Source organism: Helianthus annuus, chromosome 17 (assembly GCF_002127325.2).
Source record: "Helianthus annuus cultivar XRQ/B chromosome 17, HanXRQr2.0-SUNRISE, whole genome shotgun sequence".
Lineage (NCBI taxonomy): Eukaryota > Viridiplantae > Streptophyta > Magnoliopsida > Asterales > Asteraceae > Helianthus > Helianthus annuus.
In genome coordinates this window covers 14,489,015-14,503,395 of record NC_035449.2, presented here as the reverse complement: position 1 = coordinate 14,503,395, position 14,381 = coordinate 14,489,015, and the positions used below count along the sequence as shown (strand labels likewise).

Here is a 14,381-nt window from a genome sequence, read left to right as displayed (position 1 = left end):
AAAAAAAAAAAATACTATATTCCAAATACAACTCTGTTTTCAAACAAATTAATACTCGAATGTCGAGAGAAAAACTTAAAAACAATTATATATTAAGTTTATAAAAAAAAGTTGACGACCACAAGTCGCGAAGACAAGGCATAAGAAAAAGAGGATATTGGATTTAAGTAAGCTCAACTTTCACTAATTGACCGATAACACTCCAAACTTTCAATTTGTACCACACCACTCCCAACTTTCAACTTTTTTTCTAATATCACTCCCAAACTAACACAACTCAATCCTAACCTAATTTGCTGACTTCAGATGCCACGTCACCAAACCATTGCCACATCATCAAAAAAACCAAGTCATATGCCACGTCAGCTACCATGTCATCAAAAAAGCCAAGTTAGGTGCTATATCAGCTGCCACGTCATAGAAAAACCACATCTGATGCCACGTCAATACACAAGTGCCACATCAACAAAAAACTAACTGTGTTAGTGTTCAGTTTGTTTGGGAGTGCCATCAGAAAATAAGTTAAAAATTGGGAGCGATGTTGTACAAATCAAAAGTTGGAAGCGCTATCAACCAATTAGTAAAAATTTGGGTTACTTAAATTCAATATAAAAAAATAAAAATTAAATGATATTGATAAGGAATGAATTAACAAGTAAAAAAGAAAAATCATACAGATGTGACACTATGATATATTTAAATGATCATAGACTATATTTATAAAAAGTCTACTCCTATATTAAATAAGCATGATAATAATATTTGAGGCAAAACATGACAGTCGGTATATAGTTAAAGGACCAAACCTCACAATCCCTATAACTGAAACAGAAGAGGATAAGCGCAGACAGACACCCCATCATCATTATTTTGCAACTATTATCATCAAATCTAATCTCTATTAATCTATTATTATGCGTCCTTTTCTCGTACCAAATCAATTTCATCATCTATCTATCCCTTATTCCCTATTATCTGCTCTCTTTTCAACACACATTGCTCCATTACTCTCAATTATAACAATCATATCTCTTGATTCCATCACCTGATCGTACACTATGAGGATTGACGACGGAGTTGAACAAGTTTCAGCTTCCAGAAACCATCTTGTGTTCGCTTATTATGTTACTGGTCATGGGTTTGGTCATGCCACTCGTGTTGTTGAGGTGATTTTCTTTCTTCAATTTTCTTTTTTTTTTTTTGGTTTTGGTTACTGTTGGTGTTCGTGTTTGTGATCTGATAGTTTTAGGTTTTATAATTAAAAATTACAGACCCCTTTTTGTGTAATTGAGTTTCTATTATTGTATATGGTTAATTGATGATTATGGTTATATAGATTGTTTTTTTCTAATTGGTGTTACTGATTTTTTTGCTACAATTATGCTAATTTCCAATTGCATGTGTCTTTTGAAAGTGATCTTTGCTAGTTAAAGAAGCATAATTGTTTGTTAAGTAGTAATATTTTTATTTATTTTCTGCAATTGAGGAACTAATTATGTCTTTAAATCATATTATTTTGGCGCTAAAAGGTAGGAAACATCATCTAATAGTTAAAAGTTTTAAACCCCTTTTGAGTAATTGAGTTTGTGTATGGTTGATTGATAATTATGGTTATAAAGATAGTTTTTTTTTTAATTGGTGTTACTGATTTTATGTTAGAATTATGCTAATCTCCAATTGCATGTGTGTTTCGATTTTCGAAAGTGATCTTTGCTAGTTAAAGAATCATACTTGTTTTTAAAGTAGTAATTTTTAGTTTGTTTTCAGTAATTAAAGAACCAATCATGTTTTTATATCATTATTTTGGTGCTAAAAGGTAGGAAACATCATCTAATAGTTTTAGGTTTAATAATTAGAAGTTTTAAACCTCTTTTTGTGTAGTTGAGTTTGTATATGGTTAATTGATAACTATGGGTATAAAGATTGTTTTTTTTTTTGGAAAAATTACAAGTTTTGTTCTTTATCTTTATACTACTTTTCAGGCAGTGTTGATAGACGGTGTCCTTTACTAGGTATTTTGTTGCAAGTTTAGTCCTTTACACCCAACCCAGTTAAAAAACCCTGTTAATTGTTGACAGACGGTGTCCTTTACTAGGTATTTTGTTGCAAGTTTAGTCCTTTACCTAGTTATTTTGTTGCAAGTTTACTCCTTTACACCCAACAATTAACAGGGTTTTTTAACTGGGTTGGGTGTAAAGGACTAAACTTGCAACAAAATACCTAGTAAAGGACACCGCCTGTCAACATTCGTTAAAAAGGACACCGCCTGAAAAGTGGTATAAAGATAAAGGACAAAACTTGTAATTTTTCCTTTTTTTTTGGTGTTACTGATTTTATGCTACAATGATGCTAATTTCCAATTGCATGTGTCTTTTGAAAGTGATCTTTGGTAGTTAAAGAAGCATAATTGTTAATAAAGTAGCAATTTTTAATATATTTTCAATAGTTGAGGAACTAATTATGTCTTAAGACCATTATTTGGTGCTAAAAGTAAGAAACATGACTATAATCAGTTAAATTAATTAACTAGATTAGCAATTTGTGGTGTTTTTTTAGTCCAGCAGTAGGCATGGTTTAAGAAAAATGTAAGCTTTTAATTTAAAAAATAAAGTTCTGTTATGGAATACATGTGTTCATCTATTCAATAGTTCTCTGATTTAACAAAGATGAACTTCTTATTATCAATTCACAAAGGAAAAGTTACATTTTTTGATAAGTTATTAATTTTTTATTTACCGTTCACACTTCCTTTGTGACCTCGGTGTAGGTTGTTCGCCACCTAATTCTTGCTGGTCATGATGTTCATGTGGTAACTGGCGCACCGGACTTTGTCTTCACTACCGAAATACAATCCCCGCGACTTTTTCTTCGGAAGGTTGGTTTTGGAAATATACTAAAAATTCATATGATAATAATTTTGAATTATTTTTAATCTTTTGACTTTCTTTGACTTGGTTTCCTCGCATTATAGCTAGTTTTGGACTGCGGTGCTGTTCAAGCCGATGCTTTAACAGTGGACCGACTCGCCTCATTAGAAAAGGTGTGTCAAGTGACTAATTACTATTTTACTTTTAGCTTTTGTTATATTCTTGTATGTCATATTCTTATATAATATTATATTCTTGTATGTCTTTTTGGTTAATACAGTATTCAGAGACAGCTGTTGCACCGCGTGCTTCTATTTTGGCTACAGAAGTTAAGTGGCTGAATTCTATCAAGGCAGACTTAGTGGTAACTAAAAATATGCTTTCCGTTGCTCACAATACCTTTTTTTTTTTTTTTTTTAATTTCTGAACCATTTAAGAGTCATATTTGGAAACTGTTATATGGAATAGGTTTCAGATGTTGTTGCAGTTGCTTGTCGTGCAGCAGCTGATGCTGGTATACGCTCGGTTTGTGTAACGAATTTCAGGTAATCGTAAATGTCTAAAATGGCCCTTTATCCAACAAGTTTGCTAATTTCAAGTTACCATTATTAACCGACAAAAAAATAATATTTTATTAAATTTTTTTACCATTGCTCATGTTATCTGTTAATTATAAATTTTATCATTGCAGTTGGGACTTCATTTACGCAGAATACGTTATGGCTGCTGGATATCATCATAGGTCTATTGTTTGGCAGGTATTATTCTTTCTGAGTCCTATCATAATTATTTTATTTTTCGTGTTTATGTTATACGACATATATAAGGTCTACATTTTTTTGTTACTTATCTTTTTCCGTGTTTCAAACGTTTCTTAATTCGTTGATAATTAATACAGATAGCCGAGGACTATTCGCATTGCGAATTCCTAATTCGTCTGCCTGGATACACCCCAAGTATATTTTTTCTACATTTCGTTTTCCTTTATTTTTTTATAAAAAAATCATGTGGTTGAATATCTTCTTTATGTTGTAAGTAATATATTTTCATTGAAAAATATCCTGTGCAGTGCCTGCTTTTAGGGACGTCATTGACGTACCGTTGGTTGTAAGGAGGCTGCACAAATCTCGCAAGGAGGTGTGTAACAGCATTTGTTTTTTCCCTTATTATTTTAATCGTAATTTTATTTATAATAAATATATATGTATATAGGGGAGGGTTTAATTGAGAACGTTAAATATTGTGAGAACCGTGAGAACGAATTAAAAAACCACAAGAACTTGGTTAAAAACAATTCAAATTCAAAATTACTTTTTACACTTATCATTATTATTCGAATACAATGTTATATATATATATATATATATATATATTCACCTTCTCTATCATGCAATGCAGGTGAGGAGTGAAATGGGGATTAGTGAGGATGTGAAGCTTGTTATACTCAATTTTGGTGGACAAGTAAGTTAATAATTTTATTCTGAAGATATCATTTGGTAAAAACGTGCGTTGGATCAATAATTTATACGTATTAAAACTTGCAGCCAGCTGGTTGGAAGTTAAAAGAGGAGTACTTGCCTCCTGGTTGGCTCTGTCTGGTACGCTCACTTTTGAATATCCGTTAGATTCTAGCTAGAGGTGGCAATTTCAACCCATTTACCTATGAACGGGTCGATTTGTGTTGTTTTTGTATCTAGAAACTGTTTACATAAAGGTAGTGTTTGGTATGCAGGAATGAGAGGGGGAATGAAATGAGTGATTACGAGGGAATGAAAAAATGAGTGTTTGGTTGGTTAATGGAATGGAATCACCCATTCCAAAAGGCATTCCATTCCCTCAAAATCATTCCTTCCACCCCCCATGTTTTTTTTCCATTCCATCTCCTCTTGCACCACTTATCAACAACACCACAACCCACGACCTTCGCCACAACCCCCCACCACCACCACCGCCGCCATCGCCGCCACCCGCCACCACCTCACCCCGACAGCCACCGCCGCCGCCACCACCTCACCCCGACAGCCACCGCCGCCGCCGCCACCCACTCGCCACTGTTAGCACCCACAGCTGCGACCAACCGCCAACGCCACTCGTCGCCGCCGCCCACCACCATCGCCGACGCCACCACCACTGCCACCACCAACCACCGCCACCACCAACCGCCACCTTTGCTGCCACCCACCACCAACGACCACCTTGTCGCCACCACCGCTCGTCGTCACCGCTGCACCGTCACTCGCCGCCACCACCACCACCACCCATCGCCGCCGCCGCCGACACCCACCACCGCCACCTATAACCACCCACAATCACTACCACCGACCACCACCACTCACCGCTAATTTTATTACTCTGTTTTTCTTGCCTACCGAACAATACATAATAATAATTTATTCCATTCACATGGTAACCAAACAAGACATGGGATGGTAATGTTTCATTGCATTCCCTCGTCCATTCCATTACCTCGTCCATTCCATTCCTTCGTCCATTCCATTACCCTGTACCAAACAGACTGAAAAAGAATTGGCGAAAAGGGTAACGAGTCAAATCGATTGAAAGATGTTCGAAGTCTATTTCTCATGCATATAACCACCTAATTTGTTTTATTCAAAGATTTAGACTTAGATTAAGATCTGTCGTAATAGTGTTTTTGTAATAGCAATTAACTTGCTAATTATAATAAAAAAATGGACAAACAAGTCATTGCAGTGGACTTGTTTTGACCCGTTACCCAACTTGCCATCTCGTGGCCGTTAATCCTATATATTAAAGAAATATCATGCATCGGAAACATCTTCTAATTTGCATATTTTTTTTCAGGTTTGTGGGGCGTCTGAACAGGAACTTCCTCCCAATTTCATTAAGCTGCCAAAAGACGTGTATACCCCTGATGTGATGGCAGCATCCGATTGCATGCTTGGTTAGTGATGAAACGTTCTATCTTGCCTTCTTCTCACTTTATAATTTTGGTGATCAATTTAATAGATTTCATAATACCGATAAGAAAATCAAACTTTCCGACTCATCAACGCTCGTTTTCGTTACAGGAAAAATTGGATATGGAACCGTTAGTGAAGCCTTGGCTTACAAGTTACCCTTTGTATTTGTCCGCAGAGATTATTTCAACGAAGAACCATTTTTGAGAAATATGCTGGAGGTAAATTACTAAATTTAACCCGTTAACACAACTAAATACACCCATTTCTAAGGCTGAACTGTCACTTGTAGTTTTATCAAGGTGGTGTTGAGATGATAAGGCGGGATTTACTCACGGGTCACTGGATACCGTATCTTGAACGCGCAACTAGTTTGAAACCTAGCTATGATGGCGGGGTCAACGGTGGTCAGGTATTTTCACTTTACTATTATCTTTTAGAGTAAAGTACATGGATGGTCCCTATGGTTTACCAAAATTTTGGATTTGTTCCCTACCTTTCCAAAAGTACACAGATGGTCCCTGTGGTTTGCACCTATGTTGTCAAAAGCGCAAAAAGCGCGCGCCTCGGCGCTCGGGCGCAGCGAGGCGCACCTATAGCGCCTGGTGGTAGCCTAGGCGCAAAAATGGGTTTTTTTTTGAAAAAACGGTGCTGAGGCGCAAAAAGGCGCGCGCCTAGGCGCAAAAACGGTGTTGAGGCACAGTGCATAAGCCGAAAAAGAAAGGTAACGCACAAAAAAACGAAACCTAGTGCGTGCTAAAACTGCCTCATGCAGGCCCGGGTTTTCGGAGCTGCATTCGTGTCCGCAGGACGTGTTCAACCAAATTCCAGCTCAGAAACTCATTAGCTACATGATCTTAAATAGCATATATAATAGTTTTTTTTTTTTTTTTTTTTTTTTTTTGTATGTGGAATCTTATTTATTTTCAAAGCATAACATATTTTTTATATTTTTTTTCTCTATGTGCGCTTTTCTTAAAAAAACCTACGCTTTTTTGCGCCTTGCGCCTAGGCTCCGGGCGAGGCCGATGCGCCTCGCCTGCGCTTTGCGTCTTTGACAACATAGGTTTGCACTATGCGTTACAAAGTGCAAACCACAGGGACCATCTGTGTACTTTTGAAACCTAGGAACCAAATCCAAAATTTTGGTAAACCACAGGGACTACTTTATCGTTTATTAACATTCCTAGATAAAATAAATTTAAGCGAAAGTGTTCAACCTCATTTAATGTATTCTTTAATATTTTGGTACGTTTTCAGGTCGCAGCTCGTATTCTGCAAGACACGGCTAACGGAAAGAACTACGCATCAGATAAAGTAATTCACAGTTTACTGTTCTAGCTCTCGTTGCGAATTTTTTTCATGTCTTATTACTTTATTAAACCTTGTTTTAATTTCTTAACTTTAGCTTAGTGGGGCCCGGAGATTACGTGATGCTATAGTATTGGGGTATCAATTACAAAGAGTTCCCGGAAGAGATATTAGCATCCCAGAATGGTACGCGAGTGCTGAAAATGAATTTGGTCTACGCACGGGCTCACATTCAGTTGATAACAGTAATTCAAGCGTGCTCGAGAATTCGTGAGTTTATGTTGTGACTAAAGTATATGTAATTATGTTAATACTTAATACAATAATACTGTTTTATTAACGTCAGGGGCGAAGGATAAGAGGGGCGGGGAGGGGGCGCCCGCCCCCCCGAATTTTTCGCTCAGTAGTGTTATATATGTAGTTTTCGTATAGAAATTTGTGGGTATATACGTTTTCGCCCCCCCCCGGTTCTATAGAAATTTTTGGGTATATACGTTTTCGCCCCCCGACCGAAAAATTCAAGCTTCGCCACTGATTAACGTCATTTTTTAATTTGTTTAGAGATGCTGTGGAGTTTGATATTCTTCATGGAGATGTCATGGGACTTCCAGACACAATGAGTTTTTTACGGAGTTTGGCTGAGTTGGACGTTGCTTATGATTCTGAAAAATTTACGGAAAAACATCATGTTAGAGAACGCAAGGCTGCTGCTAATCTTTTCAACTGGGAGGTTCTGTTTTTTTTTTTTTAATCAAGCATTTTCATTTATTTTTTTTGAGATATGAGTAAAATGCCATTTTCGTCCCTGAGGTTTGGCCAGTTTTGCGACTTTCATCCAAAGGTTTGTTTTTCCACATCTGGATCCAAAAGGTTTGAAATTTTGCCTTTTTCATTCGGCTCGTTAACTCCATCCATTTTTCTCCGTTAAGTCAGGGGTATCTCTGTCTTTTTTGTTAACTTAAAGAGCAATTCAGTCTTTTTCAGGGGTATTCGGTCTTTTTACATAAAGTGTAAAAGACCGAATTGCCCTTTTAAGTTAACCAAAAAAATGGAAATACCCCTGACCTAACGGAGAAAGATGGATGGAGTTAACGAGCCGGATGAAAATGGCAAGATTTCAAACCTTTTGGATCCAGATGCGGAAAAACAAACATTTGGACGAAAGTCGCAAAACTGGCCAAACCTCAGTGACGAAAATGGTATTTTACTCTTCGTTCTTTGAGATATTTACTTCATGCTTTAAGTTACATGTTCTCCTATTATCTATTAATACAGGAAGATATATATGTGGCACGTGCACCTGGAAGATTGGATGTTATTGGGGGAATCGCGGACTACTCTGGAAGTCTTGTTTTGCAGGTATCCAACTCGTTACTCACATTATTACACTTTTAGTTTTTTATTCTTTTATCTTATTTTCTATGAAAATTAAACGCGTTGCAGATGCCAATTAGAGAAGCCTGTCATGTTGCTGTGCAAAAAATCGAGCCCAGTAAACAAAGGCTATGGAAGCATGCACAGGCCCGGCAGCAGGCTAAGGGACAAAGTCCTACACCCGTGCTTCAGATTGTAAGGGTTTTATTTTATTATTATTATTATTATTATTTTTTTTAAAACAGTCTCTGTAAATGGTGTATTTCCCTGTAAGTAGGGCTGTGCAACAGTTCAGAACTGAACGGGAACCGTTAAACGGTTCTTGCCAGAACCGGTTGTCAATTAAATCCTAAAATTAACAATTAAATAAAATAATTAAAACAATAAAACCATTTAAAACACAAAATAATCTACTCAAATAAAAGAAATGTCAAATTGAAAAAATTACATAAAAACATTCCTTTTCAATTCATGACATTCATTAACCCTAAAGCACATATTTCTATATATCTAAACAGAAAGGGTAAAACTTCATTCAAATATTATGTGAAAATTATTTCTATATTCTTTAATCCTAAAAGCATTCGGTAAAAGGCACAATACATTAATAGGGTTTTAAAATATAATAAATTTAAAGTTTAAACCCAAACCGGTTCTAGCGGCTCTTTAAACAGACCCGTCGGTTATAACCGGAACCGAACCGGGAACCGTTTTCACCCAAATTTAAGAACCCGAACCGGACCCTAAATACAACAATGCTGTTCGGATCTAGCGGTTCCGGTTCGGTTCCCCGGTTTTGGCGGTTCGGAACCGTAAATTGCTCAGCCCTACCTGTAAGTTGATTTTTATTTTATTTTGTTACTTTGATTATATCAGGTGTCATATGGGTCAGAATTGAGCAATCGTGGGCCGACATTCGACATGGACATATCAGATTTCATGGATGGTGATCAGCCAATGTCATATGAAAAGGCCAGAAGTTACTTTGCCCGAGATCCGTCACAAAAGTATTTCTTCTTCAAATTTTGTGTCTGGGTTTTAGATGAAGTTTTATAATATATACTAAAACGGTTTATTTTCCAGATGGGCTGCGTATGTTGCTGGTACTATTCTTGTTTTGATGAAAGAATTAAATATCCGATTTGAAAGCAGCATTAGCATGCTGGTAATATTTTATCCATTTTTTGAATTGTTCGATGAATGTCGCATTCAATTTTAGAGTGTAATACGAAGATTTTTCTTCGTTAAATAAAAAAAAACAGGTTTCTTCAGCTGTTCCAGAAGGCAAAGGCGTATCTTCTTCTGCCTCTGTGGAAGTAGCTAGCATGTCGGCTATAGCTGCTGCTCATGGTAATTATATTTTTATAATATATATAATATATATAATATTCCTGTTTCAAAATTATACATATATAAAGCTAATTACTGTGATTTTTAACGCGGTTTATATGTTTTCCAGGATTAAATATCAGTCCAAGAGAACTTGCTTTGCTCTGCCAAAAGGTATAAATAATCAAACAATTTTTTTTTTAATTTTTTTTATGCAAGTAGCCTAAACTTTAATATTTTCTGTTATTAATTTGTTCGCAGGTTGAAAACTCGGTTGTTGGAGCTCCGTGTGGTGTGATGGATCAAATGGCTTCTGCATGCGGTGAAGCTAACAAGCTTCTTGCAATGGTTTGCCAGGTAATTGATTTCTTAAATACTTTGAATTATAAAAAAAAAAACACTCAAATATCTGATTATATCCTAAAATTTACAACTTCAAACAACATAAACATCCAAACGCTAATTTGTAGCTTAACTCGTGTGAAATATTTGTGCAGCCCGCTGAGGTATTAGGGTTGGTGGACATTCCTAGTCATATACGGTTTTGGGGAATTGATTCTGGTTTAAGACACAGGTATTGATTTAGTCTTTATTGCTTGCTTTTAGTGGTGACAGAATTTATAATATATATATTTTTTTGAACGGCTTTATAGTATATATGATTATTTGATTACATAAATATATTATCTAACTTAGAATAAAAGACTCCAAAAAAATGCCACATGGCATTCTCTCCTTCAACCTCATAAATTTTATTTATATTTGTTTAATAAATTTCTTTTAATATTAATATTAATTAATAACCAATATATAGATATCACTTATTTTTATCGTTATTTTTATCTAAAATTAATAAATAACTTCAATTTTGCAATTTAGACCCTTTGTTTTTTACTTTTAACCCAAAAGTTTTTCATCTTTTGCAATTTAGTCCCAACTCTTTTTTGTTTTCAATTTTGGTCCACCATACTTTTCATCTTTCCCAAGTTTTTCGTTTCTGTCTAAATTTTGTGAGTTGACGCGCCGCAACGTGCGTGTGAGGTTCAACATTTTTTCGTATATTTTTTTGCCGTTTGACTGGCCTGTCGCGTCACATCTATTTTTCTGTGTTTAACAAGTTCGTCCAACACGTGGGTCCTGGATGGACTTAGTTATTTTTTTTCTGTGTTTTACGTTTCGGATTAATATCTCAGTAACGAGTGTGTGTGATTCAAAGATTTTACATCTGCTTTTCAGTCGGTGTTTTTTTTTCCCGTTTTTATTTATTTTTGTTTTTACGAGCTTTTTCGGTATTGGTGGTCGCTGACAATGGTATAGTATTGCTACTAATTAACACAGTTTTATGACAACCACTGCAACGCAGGGGCTTAATACTAGTTTCAGTTATATATAATTCATTGAATATAATGATTTAGGAGGTTTCATGCATTATAAATACACTTTTGGCGACCAACATCCCAATTCCGTTCAAGCTAATTTTTATGTTTCTACCCGTTTGACCCGTTATAGATAAAACATAACCTGAATCAACCCGTTCATAAGTAAATGAATCAAAATTGCCACTTATACTTGCTAATCATTAAGTTACTGCTAATCTACAGTATCGGGGGTGCTGACTATGGATCAGTGAGAATAGGAGCCTTTATGGGTAGAAAAATGATTAAATCCACCGCTTCTGCCATGTCATCTTCATATTCAAATGGAAACGGAAATAATCTTGATGAGTTGGAAGAGTACGGGATTGAATTGCTCCATGATGAAGCTTCTGTAGATTATTTATGCAATCTCACTCCCCACAGGTATGTGAACAATTATACATATATTTTTATATAAATATAAATTAACTTTTTATGGCGGATTTCATTGTTTTGTCCATATCCTTTAGATTTGAAGCTATATATTCCAAGAATCTTCCGGATACAATGACCGGCGAAGCATTTTTGACCAAATATGATCACCACAACGATCCCGTAACAGTGATTGATAAGAAACGTTCATACGGAGTTAAAGCAGCTACCCGACATCCTATATACGAGAATTTCCGCGTGAAGGTATATATATATAGGACAAAGATCCGTTAGGAACCACCCTTTATTGCGAGAACCGCGAGAACCAATGTGAACACAACCAAAAATGCCTAAAAATAGCTAAAAAACACACATTTTTTTTTAAATATTTTTTTATAAAAAAACGCTACTTTTAGTAGCCAAAAAATTTTTTTTTTTTTTTTAAATTGTTTTTTGTTGGCTACTAAAAGTAGCGATTTTAACATAAAAAAATTAAAAAAAAAATAGATTTTTTTTAGGTTTTTTGGGGGTTTAGTTTTTAGCATTTTAGCTTGGGGGGGGGGGGGGAGGTTTTTTTTTTTTTTTTTTTTTTTGTAAGGCTGAGTTTTCTAAGTTCTCACAACTCGTAAGAGTTTTCATTTTACCCTAATCCTATATATAAAATAGATATTTAAAGTTTCTTAACCAGCATACTGAAAGAAGTTAAATATGCAGGCCTTTAAAGCATTATTAACCTCTGCTTCATCAGAAGAACAACTCACTGCTCTCGGGGAAATAATGTATCAGGTACGTACTTAAATTGGAAAGTATTTTTGTTAAGAAATATGATGTATTTGAGTTAATGCGGTATTTTTTACAGTGTCACTACAGTTATAGTGATTGCGGGTTAGGGTCAGATGGGACAGATAGGCTTGTTCAACTGGTTCAAGAAATGCAGCACAGAAAAGCATCGGTTTCTGGAGATGGAACGTTATACGGGGCGAAAATCACGGGTGGCGGGTCTGGTGGGACCATTTCTGTGATTGGTAGGAATTGTCTTCGAAGCAGTGAACAAATTCTTCAGGTAATTAATAAAAATATAGTGAGTTGTACTTGTTTGTTTGTTTGTTGTTGTTGTTGTGTTTTTTTTTTTTTTTTTTTTTTTTTTTTTTTTTTTTTATGGATTAGATAGCGCAATGCCTTCTTTTTATTTAACAAGTTAAAAGATTAAATCATGTAAAAAAAGTTTTCGTCACTTATGTAATTTAAGACATTTTATGATGAAAAAACTAAGTTTAGAGACTGAAGGCGCATTGAAAGTATTTATCTACTTGCCCTAGATGCATATGATCATTTTTCCGATATTGCAGATTCAGCAAAGATACAAAAATGCAACGGGTTACATGCCGTTTCTGTTTGAAGGTTCATCACCAGGTGCAGGAAAGTTTGGTCATCTGAGAATCCGTCGTCGTGTAGCTCCCATGCAAGATTAGTCCATTTTTATCTTATTATGAAAATTAAGGATATTGTCATGAGAAAAGAAATTACTTTATCTATATTGAAAACCATCAAAGACAAGATCATGAATATGACAACTTTAATATAGTTAGTTTAGTTTAGTTTAGTAATATGTGCATGCACGATGCACCAAAATGTCTAGTCTTAAGTGCATACATACAAAATATGCATTTACACTTTGCGTCACGTTCCAAGCTACAGATCGTTCCTCCCCTTAACTTGCAGGAGAATATTAGATCATCATTGTAATTATACATATATGTGTGGTACTTACTCATGTGTAATATCTATTGTTCAACATAATCAATCATAGTCGGTTACAAGGTTTAATTCGTCTCGCTTACATATCACATGCGTGTTTTACTTCTATGGTCATAAAATACACTAAGAAAATTTAAACGTTTTTTTTTTTTTTTTTTTCTATAAGCATGTGTATTAGATTTAAGTTGGGTAGAATTTAGTAGCCTAGTGAATGTGTAACATCAACATAAAACATGTTTTAAGAGCTTAGAAAATTAGTAAGTAACAGTATCACCATTTTAATCATCATGCAATATAGAGGTGCACAAATCGTTTTTTCTTTTCAAAAACCCGAACAGGTTTCAAACTGGTTTATCTGTCCACTGGTCGCTGGTGAGACCGGCTTTGGGTTTAAACCAGTTTGGTTTCGATATTGGCTTGATAGGTTTGAAAGATCGATTTCCGTTCGGTTTCAGCTTCGAAAAACATCCCCAGACTGATACCAGGTGATTACCACTTTGGGTATGTTTATTTAAAAAAAAATATTTTTGAAAGTTGAGAAAAGAAGAGAGAAATTTGGGCTACAATAATAAACTTAATATAATCTTATGGTCCAATAGTTTTGAGTCTTATTTTTCATTAATATATTATATATCTAGGATTTATTATTTATTTTTTAAGTTTTGATGCTATTTATATTCAATCTAAGATTTATTGTTTTATATAAAGATTCATCATAATTTTTTCAGCATATGAAAGCCACTTTGATGAAAACATACTTTGACAAAGAAAACCGAAACCGATATGACTTCATAAACTCGTTAAATAATACTGAAACCAATATTAAAGAAGTCGAGACGAAAATGAATTGTTGGATAAATATGTTTGTTGTTGTTTACAATGACATTATAGGCCAGTGATATTTTAGGGGTGAGATAAGACTTATGGACAATTAGTTTATGGGTTCGACTCTCAAAAGGGGTTTTCCCGATATTTATTGGGGACTCTTCTGAATTGGTGTGTAGATATTATTGCCT

At 35.0% G+C, this 14,381-nt stretch overlaps 1 protein-coding gene across 1 annotated transcript; it reads left to right on the top strand.

The window, feature by feature from the left end:
• Positions 1–901: 901 nt before the first annotated feature.
• LOC110925875 (L-arabinokinase) lies at positions 902–13,214 on the top strand. Its single transcript, XM_022169687.2, has 29 exons — positions 902–1,166; positions 2,768–2,875; positions 2,972–3,040; positions 3,148–3,231; positions 3,336–3,412; positions 3,559–3,625; positions 3,766–3,823; positions 3,937–4,004; positions 4,266–4,328; positions 4,412–4,465; positions 5,691–5,790; positions 5,918–6,027; positions 6,099–6,218; positions 7,067–7,123; positions 7,215–7,387; positions 7,679–7,847; positions 8,393–8,476; positions 8,561–8,686; positions 9,368–9,498; positions 9,575–9,656; positions 9,754–9,841; positions 9,951–9,994; positions 10,082–10,177; positions 10,318–10,394; positions 11,422–11,619; positions 11,706–11,871; positions 12,322–12,393; positions 12,467–12,670; positions 12,957–13,214. Exons 1-29 carry the CDS (start codon positions 1,059–1,061, stop codon positions 13,077–13,079), a joined length of 2,976 nt encoding a protein of 991 aa, XP_022025379.1. The 5' UTR covers positions 902–1,058; the 3' UTR covers positions 13,080–13,214.
• Positions 13,215–14,381: the final 1,167 nt, after the last annotated feature.

Coding starts and splice junctions, on each gene's coding strand:
- LOC110925875 (XM_022169687.2), top strand. CDS start 1,059: ATGAGGATTGACGACGGAGTTGAACAAGTTTCAGCTTCCAGAAACCAT. Junction 3,413..3,558: donor GTTTGTGTAACGAATTTCAG/GTAATCGTAAAT, acceptor TTATCATTGCAG/TTGGGACTTCATTTACGCAG. Junction 4,005..4,265: donor TGCACAAATCTCGCAAGGAG/GTGTGTAACAGC, acceptor CATGCAATGCAG/GTGAGGAGTGAAATGGGGAT.